The sequence below is a fragment of the Girardinichthys multiradiatus genome, chromosome 11, assembly GCF_021462225.1.
Source record: "Girardinichthys multiradiatus isolate DD_20200921_A chromosome 11, DD_fGirMul_XY1, whole genome shotgun sequence".
Lineage (NCBI taxonomy): Eukaryota > Metazoa > Chordata > Actinopteri > Cyprinodontiformes > Goodeidae > Girardinichthys > Girardinichthys multiradiatus.
The window spans coordinates 33,245,683-33,260,392 of record NC_061804.1 but is presented as its reverse complement, the minus strand read 5'-3'; the positions used below and the strand labels follow the sequence as shown (position 1 = coordinate 33,260,392).

At 44.1% G+C, this 14,710-nt stretch overlaps 1 protein-coding gene across 1 annotated transcript; it reads right to left on the bottom strand.

Annotated features, from left to right (window-relative positions):
* Positions 1 to 2,383: 2,383 nt before the first annotated feature.
* LOC124876643 lies at positions 2,384 to 8,645 on the bottom strand. Its single transcript, XM_047379582.1, has 6 exons — positions 8,464 to 8,645; positions 5,541 to 5,600; positions 4,606 to 4,764; positions 4,042 to 4,194; positions 3,783 to 3,875; positions 2,384 to 3,443 (listed from the first exon to the last, which is right to left on the bottom strand). Exons 2-6 carry the CDS (start codon positions 5,598 to 5,600, stop codon positions 3,123 to 3,125), a joined length of 786 nt encoding a protein of 261 aa, XP_047235538.1. The 5' UTR covers positions 8,464 to 8,645; the 3' UTR covers positions 2,384 to 3,122.
* Positions 8,646 to 14,710: the final 6,065 nt, after the last annotated feature.

Here is a 14,710-nt window from a genome sequence, read left to right as displayed (position 1 = left end):
CACCTAATGATCGCTGCAGAACTGCAGTTTAATGAATATGACTCCATATACAGTTAAGTTAAAAACTATTCATAACACTGGCAGGAAATGAGACAGGCATCTATGCTTTTGAAAAGAAAAAGCCTTTTTTTATTTACATATTTTAAGTAAACCCGGAATATCAAAAATTATGATGTCTTGGATACATGTGTGTGTGTGGTGGCTCCTGAAGCCCTGACTAAATCCGAAGTCCGGATCTTGTGAATCTCCTCCAAAACATTAAATGTGTTTTGCTGCACAATCCCAAAAAGACAGGGATTATTCCTGTTTTTGTGCACCTAATTTGATTTGATTTGTGAACAGCAGTTGCATCAGATACAAAACTTCTGTACACATGTATACAGCATTAGGCAAAACATCTGAAATAATGACTATAAAAATTGCATTCACATATAGTTTTCCTATAGTGTCAATGTTCACAAATCAGAACAAATGTTTTAAAAATCCTTGAATTTTTACCAAAATTTTAAATGAGACAAATACAGCCAAGTGAATTACTACAGGATATTTTTTACATAAGTCAAGCAAAAGGGAGGAAGCATTAAGTCTGCAAAAGTAACTCAATCAAGAAACTGAGCAAGAAATCAAATACTGCCAGTCTTTTTGCAGCTCTGCTGTGGATCTTTGTCATGTTAAATGTCACAGTGAGCAGTAATTTATGGTCTCTGTTTTAACTCCACAATGCTTTGCTTTGCTATACATTCTTATACACTGCTCAGAAAAATAAAGGGAACACTCAAATAAAACATCCTAGATCTGAATGAATGAAATATTCTCATTGGATACTTTGTTCTGTACAAAGTTGAATGTGCTGACAACAAAATCACACAAAAATCATCAATGGAAATCAAATTTATTAACCAATAGAGTCCTGGATTTGGAGTCACACACAAAATGAAAGTGGAAAAACACGATACAGGCTGATCCAACTTTGATGTAATGTCTTTAAAACAAGTCAAAATGAGGTTCAGTATTGTGTGTGGCCTCCATGTGTCTGTATGACCTCCCTACAACGCCTGGTCATGCTCCTGATGAGACGGTGGATGGTCTACTGAGGGATCTCCTCCCAGACCTGGACTAAAGCATCCACCAACTCCTGGACAGTCTGTGGTGCAACGTGACATTGGTGGATGGAGCGAGACATGATGTTCCAGATGTGCTCAATGGGATCCTGCATTAGGAGGAACCCAGGGCCAACCGCACCAGCATATGGTCTCACAAGGGGTCTGAGGATCTCATCTTGGTACCTAATGGCAGTCAGGCTACCTCTGGCGAGCACATGGAGGGGCATGCGACCCTCCAAAGAAATGCCACCCCACACCATTACTGACCCACTGCCAAACCGGTCATGCTGAAGGATGTTGCAGGCAGCAGATCGCTCTCCACGGTGTCTCCAGACTCTGTTACGTCTGTCACATGTGCTCAGTGTGAACCTGCTTTCATCTGTGAAGACCACAGGGCGCCAGGGGCGAATTTGCCAATCCTGGTGTTCTCTGGCAAATGCCAAGTGTCCAATGGGGGCTGTGAGCACAACTCCCATTTGTGGACGTCGGGCCCTCATACCATCCTCATGGAGTCGGTTTCTAACCGTTTGTGCAGACACATGCACATTTGTGGCCTGCTGGAGGTCCTGGATGGCATTAAATTGACCTCCGGTAATAAAGTAAAAAACCTTGGTGTTATTTTTGACCAGGACATGTCATTTAAATCCCATATTAAACATATTTCTAGGATTTCCTTCTTTCACCTCCAGAACATTGCCAGAATTAGAAATAACCTATCCAGGAGTGACCCTGAAAAACTAGTCCATGCATTTGTTACTTCAAGGCTGGACTATTGTAATTCTTTACTACCAGGATGTCCACAAAATGTTAAAAGCCTTCAGCTGATTCAAAATGCTGCAGCAAGAGTTCTGATGAAAATTAAAAAGAGAGATTATATTTCTCCTATTTTAGCTTCCCTTCATTGGCTCCCTGCACTGTAAACCCGGATAAGTAGAATCTACTTAAAAAAATCAAGGTAACTCGTTAAAAAAGTTAAGTAATGAGGCATTAGTTGTGTGAGTGAAGTGAACTACGTTCAATGAACTTGAGCCCCTATTGAAATGGAATAGAATATTTAAGTTGCTTTTACTAGTAACCAAGTTATAGTAACTGAAGATATCTAGTTTAAACAGTAATTTTCCACCAGTTAATTTAACTCAGCTTGTTAAACAGGAATTACTTCATTCCAGTTCAACTAAATTGTATATTCTACTTGACCAAACTTAACTTTTTTAGTTCTTGAAACTCAAAAAAAAGTTTTTCAATTAATATAGCTGTGCAAAATACATACAACTGCAACATTTTATTGAATAATTGTTTTTATTGAACATTTTCTTTTTAGCATCAAAAGAAACAGTCATGGCCCAAAAGGCTTTTAGTGAGCATATTCTGATCTGTAAAAAAAAAATGTGTCTAATGTATTGGCACACAAAGCTCCCTCACTTCCAATCATTACAACATCGTACTGTGCCTCTTCAAATTTGGCAGAGATACAGGCAAGATAAGCCGAAGCCCTACTGAAAACTGGCATTTTAACGTTTCGAAATAACAAATTTGTCTATGAAGAAAACAAAAAAGGGGTTGAGACTGAAAAAGGAGAGAACAGGAGGGTAAAAAACAACAGAGAGCAGATAACAGCCATACTCTCCCCTCCGCCTCTACCCCACACCATCATCTTGGCATTTGTGAAGTTAACAAAAAATGTTTTTTCAGGATAACAAAAAGTGAATGTTACAGAATAATGTTGAAAAATAAAACTAACAGTAGATGCCCCATCTAGAGCCCACACTCTCCCACCTCTACCTTCCTTCCTCGTGACGCCCCCTTGCTTTCTCTATCTCACACATATTGTTTTCAGTTCTTCACTCTCTCCTTACATCTATACATTCCCTTCTATCAAACTTTTAATTAACAAATGGCCAGATTTATTATTTCCTTTTTCTTCTTTTACGGCCAATTGAAAATAAATAATTTTACTCCCAATTGATAAAAAAAAAAAAACCTGACATGTAAAAACTTGTGGAGAAGAGATCCTGGATCTTACATTGCAAGCTGATTCTTAAGTGTTTGAAGTTTAGGTTTCAGATCTGTCTTACCCAATTTCAGAAGTACCTGTTGAAAAAAATCAAAACTGTTCTTCATGTACTTCGGGTAGCTGAGATGGAGTGCATAGGTAAGTCCAAAGACAATGTACATGGCCTGGGGAAGGCTCTCAGCATCCATCACAAGTTTTCCCTCCAAGATGATTCCCACCGAGGATGCGTTGTGGTGAAGGGACTGCTTTTGTGGAGTGATGTATTCCTGTTCATGGTAGAGGATCCCCACGTGGACATCATTGTATAAACCCTCATCATCAACGTCCTGAAAAAAGGAACAGTGCCTGACCACGTCAACATCTTGTTATAAACAGCCTTTATAGGTACACAGCCCACAGTCCATTGTCCACCTACTGCCTTGTTCAGAAATTACTACAGAAAATCAGTCAGGACAGGTGCAAAGAGAATTTTTTTAGAAACAACAAAACCTTTTTTATAAATAAACACCTTAAAATGATATGTATGGGAGGGATAGAGATGGAGAGAGAGGAAGGCAGGTTAAGAACGGGGGAGATAGAAAAAGCAGGTGGTGAGAGGATAAGGGAGAAGAGGTAGTAAACGGGGGGAGGGGGAAAGAAGGGAGAGAAAAATCAAAGTTGCTTACAACGCAGGCCTTGAAGAAGGTGGAAGGATCATCGCCGAGAATTACAGGAAGCCCCCTGAGGACAAGGCATCTGATTTCTGTCACATTCAAAGTCTGGTAGATTGAGGGAGAAGAGAGGACATCACAACATTAAAATAGGGTTTATATGTTACCCTGAAAACTATGAGCACACATCCATCTATCATCTATAGCACTACTCTAATAAAATTGGGGGTGGGGGGCTTCTAAGACTTAAATATAGAGGTGCAAATGACCAAACCTTCGTTTGTTGCATCATGTCAGCCAACACCTGCCCTGTGAGGTCCCTCTTTGTCTTGAAGATTTCCATGAGCCTGGGACTATGATGGTCAAGGGCCTCGTAGAACTCCTGCTTCAGGCTCTTACCAACCACCCTGCTGAACTCCAGACACACCTGAAACATGCAAACTAAAAAGAAAAAACATGTTCATGTTCAAATGAGCTGACATCATAATGTGATCTCTTGATGCAACAACTCCGACTCCAATATTACACTTTAATACAAGTTTGATGAGCCCCTCTGGTGACATTGGGATTATTTTGTAAATGCGTGGCCATAAATTAGTATTGTAATGCAGACTGTTGATCATTGCTTAAGCCAACAAACATGAGCATGTCATTGTAATTCAATTCTATATATGAAATTAATTCCAACTTGTCCATACTTCTTGGCTAAACCAACAATCATCGGTGTGCACAGAAATGAAAACAATAATAATTCATAGCCATGCAGTAAATTTTAAAAATCCAATGTCACCAGAGGGGCCCTGTAGACACAGTATGTGAGACAAGTCTACAGGTCTACCTGTTGTTCAGTAAAGAGAACAGGCCAGCGTTCACATATCTGTGTGATGGCAGGCTTGTCCTTTACAACTTCACTCCTTCGAAGAGCAAATGTCAGATCCATCTTCTGCTTGATGAGGGCTCCATTTGGGGTTTTCTTTTTCATTTCATCCACCATGGTCTGTCGAGCATCTTCAAGGGTGGAGTCATCCTGGATAATCTGGTAAGTAATTGATTTCTCCTCTTTTTTGGCTTTTTGATTCTCATGTTAGGCGGGTCTCCACATGGAGAGTGCTTTCCATGTTTACCACCATTCACTGTGATGTCACAGTGACCCAGCCTACGCATTTTTGTTCAGTAATTTCCCATCTTGAACTTCAAGCTGTTTTTCCAACCGCTCCAGCCGGACGCTGATCCTTGTTCTTTGAGACATGGGTGTATTCGCACCAGTGCTGAGGCAACAGCTTCAAATTCTGAATTTGTTGGGTATGCTTTCAAGGCATACATGGTCTCGGCAACCCTTTCAAGAATGTCATGTTTGAGCTCCTTTGATGGAATGAGGTGTGTTCCATCCCTGAGATGAAGCAGATTCGCGTGACGCAGCCTATATTCCACATCGACAGATAATTTAGGTATATACATATCAACTTCCTCTGGCCACTGGCGCAGTCTTTCCTGAGAGGAGTTGGAGAGGATGTTTGTGTCTGCCTGGCTGGGTGTGTCGCTTAGTTCTTCACTTGATGTTGACTGTGGGACGTGCACCTCCACAAGAGAAAGCACTGGGATAATTTTTAGGATAGGTCGCTCAGGCAGCTCTGATAGCTCTGTTAAATTGTACAGTTCGTTGTCGAAGTTGGGATCTTTAAACTGTAAGCTGAAGTTGTAGTTTAATTGAAGAACATCTTTAAGTGACCTAATCAAAAGGTCGACTGTATCAGGCTTTGTTGTCAGCTCCACCTTCCGTATGTCTGCTTCAGTGATGATAACTCTTACAAGCATTCTCTGTTGCACTGCCATCTGATGATAAAGAGAGATATTGTTCAGCACAGAATAAAACGTTTGAGAGTTACCATTAGTTTTCCACCTATTCTGTATACTGACAGGGGGAAAACATCATTAAGCTCTGACAATGGAACCACACACAGAGGCGTGGTTATATTGGAGTAGCAAACTTCGTATGATCTAAGGTGCTCGTGGTACCATGCACTCATTACTCTGCAGACAAACAATATTTCTGTAACTATCTTTGTGATCTGCCTAAATTCAGAAAGACCTGAGTGGGATCCAGAAGAGACTACCATATCTGCCTTGTATGTAACTCCATCCACACAAACGGACGACGCTACAAGAACTGCTGCTGGCTTTTGGATTTTCTGACTTAGTATCCTCTCAACATTCTCAGGAAAAGATGAGACAGAGACAGTAGTGACCTTTTCCATCTCGATTGAAGGTTTGAAAAATGAACATGAGTCCAAATGATAGCTGACTGCTCTCTGGTGTTTCACAGCAAGTGTAAGGGCTACATTCCTGTAGATCTGAGCATCACGGATAACCTTTTTAAAAAATGTGTGCTTGCCCTCAAAGCGCATAGTCCAGACATCACACAGTGGACCAAATGCCTTAATGAGCAAAGGGTAGTGTTCAATGTAGTGGTGTTTCGGTCGTAATCTAAACTCTGGGAAAGTAGACTGCAGTAATTCTCTGTGCTCGGCTATCTTGCACTCCAGGAAGTACAGTGTCTCGTCAGTAAACTTGGGAGCAACTACTAACTCCACAATATCTTTGATAAGCATGAGAACTTCCCATGCCTTTCCCCCTGGAGGAATACACTCACCAACAAAAAATGGTAAAAGCCTAATTAGGCACCAGTTCTCATGCGCATTTCCCCCGATTGTGCGTTTTGTGGAAAAGCCCTTCGTAATAGGCTGTGGTCTATCAGTTTTGTCCGTAAATGTGTATGTAAAGGACCTGATAGCCTGATTCAGTGTTCCTAGACTAAAATATCCCTTGGATATCAGATATGAAAGACACAAAGACAACTCAATGGGGACTATGCCCTCCAGAAGATCATGCATGAGGTCAGGAGGGTAACCTTTAACAACATGAAAGTGCTCCAATTTTGCAGTAAAAGGGCACTCTTTTTTCACACCATATGTTCTACCGAGTTCTGGGTCTTCCATAACTTCCTGCACTTGTCTGTCATGCCTGTCTTTGTCTCTGAGTTCAAAGGCACCAGTGCGGACCTCTTGTTCTTGAGTCTCACTTCTACTTGCCATACAGAATCTGCAGAACTTATCAACAGAGAAGCTCTCATAGAATCCTGCCACTGCATGAGCACTTAGGTTGTCAGCAGCTACATACAAAACAGTTCCTTTCACACTTGCACCCAAGGCCTCTATATAAACACCATCCTTTTCTAGTGACATAAGATCATGTATAAGTGGGTCCAGGACTTTAGCATAACCAAATTATTTTACAGTGGTTGTGTTGCATATAAGAGCAAGTTGGATAGAGTTGAGTGATGCTCTATATTTTGCTGGCATATTGGCAATTACCCAGTAGACAGCACACATCTTATGCTTCTTCTTCGATGTTCCTAACGGATTGGCAACTTCAAAGTCATCAATATACAGCCCAATGGCAATTGTGAACTCATCAATAGTAAGAATACAATTTTCTCTGAAGTATGCACCATCTATATGAGATTTATATTCATTTGGAACATGTATCTCTTCAGACATTGCTTTGTCCAACACATCTGTCCTGCTCAGCAACTTCTGCAGCATTTGCTGTATAGGAACATATACAACTGATTTCTTATCTTTGTCAACTACATACTCTACAGGAATCACCAGGGGAAATTCCTTAGACACATAGGATGCTCTCTTTTTGGTTGTTGCTAAGGAGCCATCTTTGCCGCAAAATGTTGTCATAACATTGGTCTCAGACACAGCAGTGCTCACTTGCTTCACAACTGACTCATCTATCTCAGAATCATACTTCTTGAGAATCATCTTCACCTTGTGATGCAGAAGTGGCTCTGACAAATAATGTATATCACAAAGCTGTTTGATAACTTCTTGTACAGAGCTCTCAGGTACATGGAGGATAGTCTGCATCTTCAAAAAAAAGTGCAGCTAAGTTGTGCTCTAGCTGCTTTTTTAAATCCTGAAGATCTATCTCACAAGTTTCTTCAGTGGCATCATCTATCTCCCCCATGTGTTCAATTGGCATTTGCTCATTTGGAAAACCACACTCTCTATTTTTATCACGTATTTCAAGAATAACTATTTCTTTCTTGAACATCTTCAAGTTGTCCTCTCTATGTGCTTTACTTTTATGTGCATTGAAAGTTGAATACACACTGCTCTCAAATATACAGCCTGCATACGGACACTGAACCTTTTGGTTAACTTTCAAGTGTCTGCTTCGGAGGTGGCTGAAAAATTCAGCTTCAGAGCAGGGCTCAGTGAACTCACACAATTGACAGCAGAATTTTACAGCTTCATATTGTTGTCCTGGTTGTTCCTCATTAGTTTTAGAGTGAACACGCGATATGTGTGCTTTAAGGCTGTTTAAGGACTTGAATGTACACAGACAGTCCTGATGCAAACAAAGGAATGGTACTGTCCTTGTGCAGCTTCCATGTTTTAGGCGGTAGTGTTTAAATAGCTACGCCCTCTTCCCACAAATAAAACCACAATATTTACACTTCCAGTCCATTTTTCTGGTTAAAATTACGTGAACTAAGTAAAATTGCAGTTAGCTAACAGTGTAAAGCTTCTCAAGATGAGTAGTTGAAATTGCCTTTCCAACCGAACAGGTTAGCTGACAAGCTAACATTAGCTAAGTAGCAAAACAGTGAAGAGTTCAAACTTACCGTTTTGAGGCTGAATTTGGTTCTTTCACTCAGTGCTTCAAATGTCCGTCGAATGACTTGTTTGTTAAAACTTCACTTGCCGAAAATATCAAAATCGCTGAATTCTTTGTCTCTGTTCTGTCCCTAAAACCTTCAGAGCTCCTCAATGCCAGCTCCTCCCGCTCCACTCGTTTAAAACCAGTCTAAACTGGATTTTTCGCGGGCATGTGGGTGACGTGAAAGGCAAAACATGATGATATTGAGTTGTCTGTGCTCAAACGCATAATTACAATAAGCTACGCCATCAAAAAGTGCAGTTTACTCAGAAATATTAATTAATATAAATAAATTACATATATTTAACTAATACTAATTCAATGTGTTTAAGTACAAACAATTGATTGTACTTAAAAACATAATTACACTAAAAAAGGACATAAAAAAATTCAGCTTAATCAAAATAAACAAGTAATATCAGTAAATTAGACCTGTTTAAGTAATATGAACTAAGTCTCTTTGAGTTCAAACAAAATCTGGGTTTACAGTGTGTTAAATTTAGAATAGAATTTAAAATTCTCCTCCTCACATATAAAGCCCTTAATGATCTAGCTCCATCATACATCAAAGATCTGATTGTTCCATATGTTCCTAACAGAGCACTTCGTTCTCAGATTGCAGGTTTACTGGTTGTTCCTAGAGTCTCTAGAAGTAGAATGGGAGGCAGATCTTTTAGTTATCAGGCTCCTCTCCTGTGGAACCAGCTCCCGGTTTTAGTCCGTGAGGCAGACACCCTGTCTACTTTTAAGGCTAGGCTTAAAACTTTCCTTTTTGATAAAGCTTACAGTTAGAGTGGCTTAGTTTATGGAGTAAGGGGGAGTCAGGTTTAGCCTAAACCGGCTCAGTTATGGTTGAGGTACAAACACATTCTCCATTTCTGCTACCTGTATGACCCCTTCTCTTTTCCAATGGTTATAATCAGTCTGACAGAGAGAGATATCCCAATCCTTGTGGTTTTTAGTATAACAATGACCATCAGTGGGACCCTTTGTGGGGTTCCTTTTGACAACATTGTTGTAAATAAGCGCCGTTTAACTAAATAATCTGAACTGAAACTATCTCTGTAGTTATGCTGCTATAGGCTTAGGCTGCTGGAGGACATAATGATCACTTTCACCCTCTTCGCTACATTCTCACACTACTCTCCAATTTTGCATTATTTGCTGTTATTTCAGCTTTTAACTTTATGTTCTCTCTTTTCTCTTCCTAGAAGCTACACCTGGCCTGGCTCTGTGTCTACCTGTGACACCTTTCTGGAGAGGGGCATCATCCAAGCTTCTGCTGGCAACAACTTAATGCTCACCCTCTACCGATGATCCACATGGCCCTGTCTTTCAGTGTTTAACCCTTTCTCTCTCCTAGACATAGCGATTGACTGAGCTTAACTGTAACAAACTCTATGTGCTCTCTTTCAGACTCTAACCTTGATAACTGGCTCAGAGTTGATCTGTTCTTTCTTTCTAGATGAAATGGCTAAAGGAGCTACATCCATTAACATTTACATTTCCTTCCCATAGAAAGTACTCCTGGATCAGTGCTTCTTTGTTCTCTTTTTGTGTCTCTGCTCTGTTCTCTCAAACCCCTAGTCGGTCGTGGCAGATGGCCGCTCACACTGAGCCTGGTTGTGCTGGAGGTTTCTTCCTGTTAAAAGGGAGTTTTTCCTCTCAACTGTCGCTACATGCATGCTCAGTATGAGGGATTTCTGCAAAGTCAACGCCAGTGACTGTCCACTTTCTCTACGTGCTCATCCGGGAGAAGGGAATGCTACAAGTCACTGACTGGATGCAATCTGCTGGGTTTCCTTAGATAGAAAAACTTTTTATCCAATTTGAATAAAAAGCTAACTACCACTGCACTGTTCAATTGTTAGTATTAATTGGAATGTATGTACCTGACTGTTGTGAAGTGCCTTGAGACAACATGTGTTGTGAATTGGCGCTATATAAATAAACTGAATTGAATTTTACGGCCTCCTCCACGTCTCCTGGTGTACTGGCCTGTCTCCTGGTAGCGCCTCCAGGCTCTGGACACTACGCTGACAGACACAGCAAACCTTCTTGCCACAGCTCGCATTGATGTGCCATCCTGGATGAGCTGCGCTACCTGAGCCACTTGTGTGGGTTGTACAGTCCGTCTCATGCTACCACGAGTGTGAAAGCACCACCAACATTCAAAAGTGACCAAACCATCAGCCAGAAAACATAGGTACTGAGAAGTGGTCTGTGGTGCCCACCTGCAGAACCACTCCTTTATTGAGTGTGTCTTGCTAATCGCCAAAGATTTCCCCCTGTTGTCTATTCCATTTGCACAACAGCTGTGAAATTGATTGTCAATCACTGTTGCTTCCTAAGTGGACAATTTGATTTCACAGAAGTTTGATTTACTTGGAGTTATATTGTGTTGTTTAAGTGTTACCTTTATTTTAAAAAAATACTTTAACAGTATCCTTGCAGAGGAATAGTTGAGAGACATTTGTATCCATCACCAGCTTGTAAAAGGCATGGTTCTTAAAAACACTGTGTATGCTTGACTGCTCTTCTTTCCAATCTTTTCAATTCTTTCTGTGATAACCACTGACTACTGATCATATAAGCCCTTAAATTCAACAAAATGCTGAGATTTCACTTGCAGAACTGTGGTAATTTATATTTTCAGTACCTAAACTATCAAAATGTTAATAAAAGAAAATGTGGTATAAGGTTGTGGTGAAAAACTCCCTTTCAACCTTTTTGTAAGTGCCAAAAGAGGCCATCCCCCAGTGGGCCCACCACCTGCAGGGGGAACCGTGAGGGACCGGTGCAAAGAGGATTGGGTGGCGGACGAAGGTGGAGACCTCAGCGGCCCAATCCCCAGATGCTTAGGCTGGCTCTAGGGACGTGGAATGTCACCTCGCTGGGGGGGAAGGAGCCTGAGCTTGTGCGGGAGGTCGAGAGATATCGACTAGAAATAGTCGGACTCGCCTCCACGCACAGGGTGGGCTCTGGAACCCATCTCCTTGAGAGGGGTTGGACTCTCTTCTACTCTGGAGTGGCCCACGGGGAGAGGCGGCGGGCTGGTGTGGGTTTGCTTGTTGCCCCCCAGCTCAGCCGTCTCGTGTTGGGGTTTACCCCAGTGGATGAGAGGGTTGTATCCCTGCGCCTTCGGGTTGGGGAGAGGTCTCTGACTATCATTTCGGCCTACGGGCCGAGTGGTAGTGCAGAGTACCCTGCCTTCTTGGCGTCCCTGTCGGGGGTGCTGGATAGTGCCCCTCCCGGGGACTCCATTATTCTGCTGGGGGACTTCAACGCCCACGTGGGGAACGACAGTGACACCTGGAGAGGCGTGATCGGGAGGAATGGCCTCCCCGATCTGAATCCGAGTGGTGTTTTGTTATTGGACTTCTGTGCTAGTCACGGATTGTCCATAACGAACACCATGTTCAAACATAAGGGTGTCCATCAGTGCACTTGGCACCAGGACACCCTAGGCAGGAGGTCGATGATCGACTTTGTTGTCGTATCATCAGACCTTCGGCCGCATGTTTTGGACACTCGGGTGAAGAGAGGGGCTGAGCTGTCCACTGATCATCACCTGGTGGTGAGTTGGATCCGCTGGAGGAGGAGAAAGCCAGACAGACTTGGCAGGCCCAAGCGCATAGTGAGGGTCTGCTGGGAACGCCTGGCGGAGCCCTCGGCCAGGGATGTATTCAACTCCCACCTCCGGGAGAGCTTCGACCAGATCCCGGGGGATGTTGGAGACATAGAGTCCGAGTGGACCATGTTCTCTGCATCTATTGTCGATGCTGCTGCCCATAACTGCGGCCGTAAGGTCTGCGGTGCCTGTCGTGGCGGCAATCCCAGAACCCGGTGGTGGACACCGGCAGTAAGGGATGCTGTTAAGCTGAAGAAGGAGTCCTATCGGCTGTGGTTGGCTTGTGGGACTCCTGAGGCGGCTGACGGGTACCGTGAGGCCAAGCGTGCTGCAGCCCGGGCTGTGGCAGAGGCAAAAACTCGGGCCTGGGAAGAGTTCGGTGAGGCCATGGAGAAGGACTACCGGTTGGCCTCGAAGCGATTCTGGCAAACCGTCCGGCGCCTCAGGAGGGGGAAGCAGTGCTTTGCCAACACTGTTTATAGTGGGGGCGGGAGCCTGCTGACCTCGACTGAGGACATTATCGGGCGGTGGAAGGAGTACTTCGAGGATCTCCTCAATCCTGCCATCACGCATTCCGTGGTGGAAACAGAGGCTGGGGACTCGGGGTTGGACTCTTTCATCACCCAGGCTGAAGTCACCGAGGTGGTTAAAAAGCTCCGCGGTGGCAAGGCTTCGGGGGTGGATGAGATCCGCCCTGAGTACCTCAAGTGTCTGGATGTTGTAGGGCTGTCATGGTTGACACGCCTCTTCAACATTGCGTGGCGGTCGGGGACAGTGCCTCTGGACTGGCAGACTGGGGTGGTGGTCCCCCTTTATAAGAAGGGGGACCGGAGGGTGTGTTCCAACTACAGGGGGATCACACTCCTCAGCCTCCCTGGTAAGGCCTACGCCAGGGTATTGGAGAGGAGAGTCCGACCGATAGTCGAACCTCGGCTTCAGGAGGAACAGTGTGGTTTTCGTCCCAGCCGTGGAACACTGGACCAGCTCTATACCCTCTACAGGGTGCTCGAGGGTTCATGGGAGTTTGCCCAACCGGTTCACATGTGTTTTGTGGACCTGGAGAAGGCATTCGACTGTGTCCCTTGTGATGCCCTGTGGGGGGTGCTCCAGGAGTATGGAATCGGGTGCCCTTTATTAGGGGCCATCCGGTCCCTGTACGAGCGGAGCAGGAGTTTGGTCCGCATTGCCGGCACTAAGTCGGACCTGTTCCCAGTGCATGTTGGACTCCGGCAGGGCTGCCCTTTGTCGCCGGTCCTGTTCATAACTTTTATGGACAGGATTTCTAGACGCAGCCAAGGGCCGGAGGGCGTCTGGTTTGGGGACCAGTGGATTTCGTCTCTTCTTTTTGCGGATGACGTGGTCCTGCTGGCCCCCTCTAGCCAAGACCTACAGCATGCGCTGTGGCGGTTCGCAGCCGAGTGTGAAGCGGCTGGGATGAGGATCAGCTCCTCCAAGTCCGAGGCCGTGGTACTCGACTGGAAAAGGGTGGCTTGTCCTCTTCAGGTTGGAGGGGAGTTCCTGCCTCAAGTGGAGGAGTTTAAGTATCTCGGGGTCTTGTTCACGAGTGAGGGAAGAATGGAGCGGGAGATCGACAGACGGATCGGTGCGGCTGCCACAGTAATGGGGCGCTGTGCTGGTCCATTGTGGTGAAGAGAGAGCTGAGCCGAAAAGCAAAGCTCTCAATTTACTGGTCGGTCTACGTTCCTACCCTCACCTATGGCCATGAACTTTGGGTCATGACCGAAAGAACGAGATCACGGATACAAGCGGCTGAAATGAGCTTCCTCCGTAGGATGGCCGGGCACTCCCTTAGAGATAGGGTGAGGAGCTCGGCCATCCGCGAGGAGCTCGGAGTAGAGCCGCTGCTCCTCCACATCGAGAGGAGCCAGTTGAGGTGGCTCGGGCATCTATACCGGATGCCTCCTGGACGCCTTCCTCGGGAGGTGTTCCAGGCACGTCCCACCGGGAGGAGGCCCAGGGGACGGCCCAGGACTGGAGCGACTATGTCTCTCGGCTGGCCTGGGAACGCCTTGGGCTCCCCCTGGAGGAGCTGGAGGAGGTGTCTGGAGAGAGGGACGTCTGGGCGTCTCTGCTGAGTCTGCTGCCCCCGCGACCCGGTCCTGGATAAGCGGAAGACGACGAACGAACGGTTCCAGCTTAAATGTCAGATTGGCTTATATATAAAAAACAAACTGTGAAAAATAATTAACACATTATAGATTTAAGTATGTATTTCACTTTAGAAAACCTTTTCTTAGTATAAGTAAAACACAGAATGTTTCACAAAACCATAAGCAGAACATGGCCATATATCCTAACTTACTAGGTTTTAATCCTAACTTACTAGGTTTTACAGTTACTTTCCAAAGAACATTTACAGTCGTGTTGAAAAATTCCCTGTCAAAAATTTTATTATTTTGAATATAATACTTACATGACAAGTTTTTAACAAACAATAAACACCATTTCACACATCAAACAAAAGGCATAAACAAAGGTTGTTTTCTTGCCGAAACCCTGGCTCCTAATACATTTCCTTTGTTAAAAAAACGTTGGTGAGACAATTGGTTTAGCTGTCTAC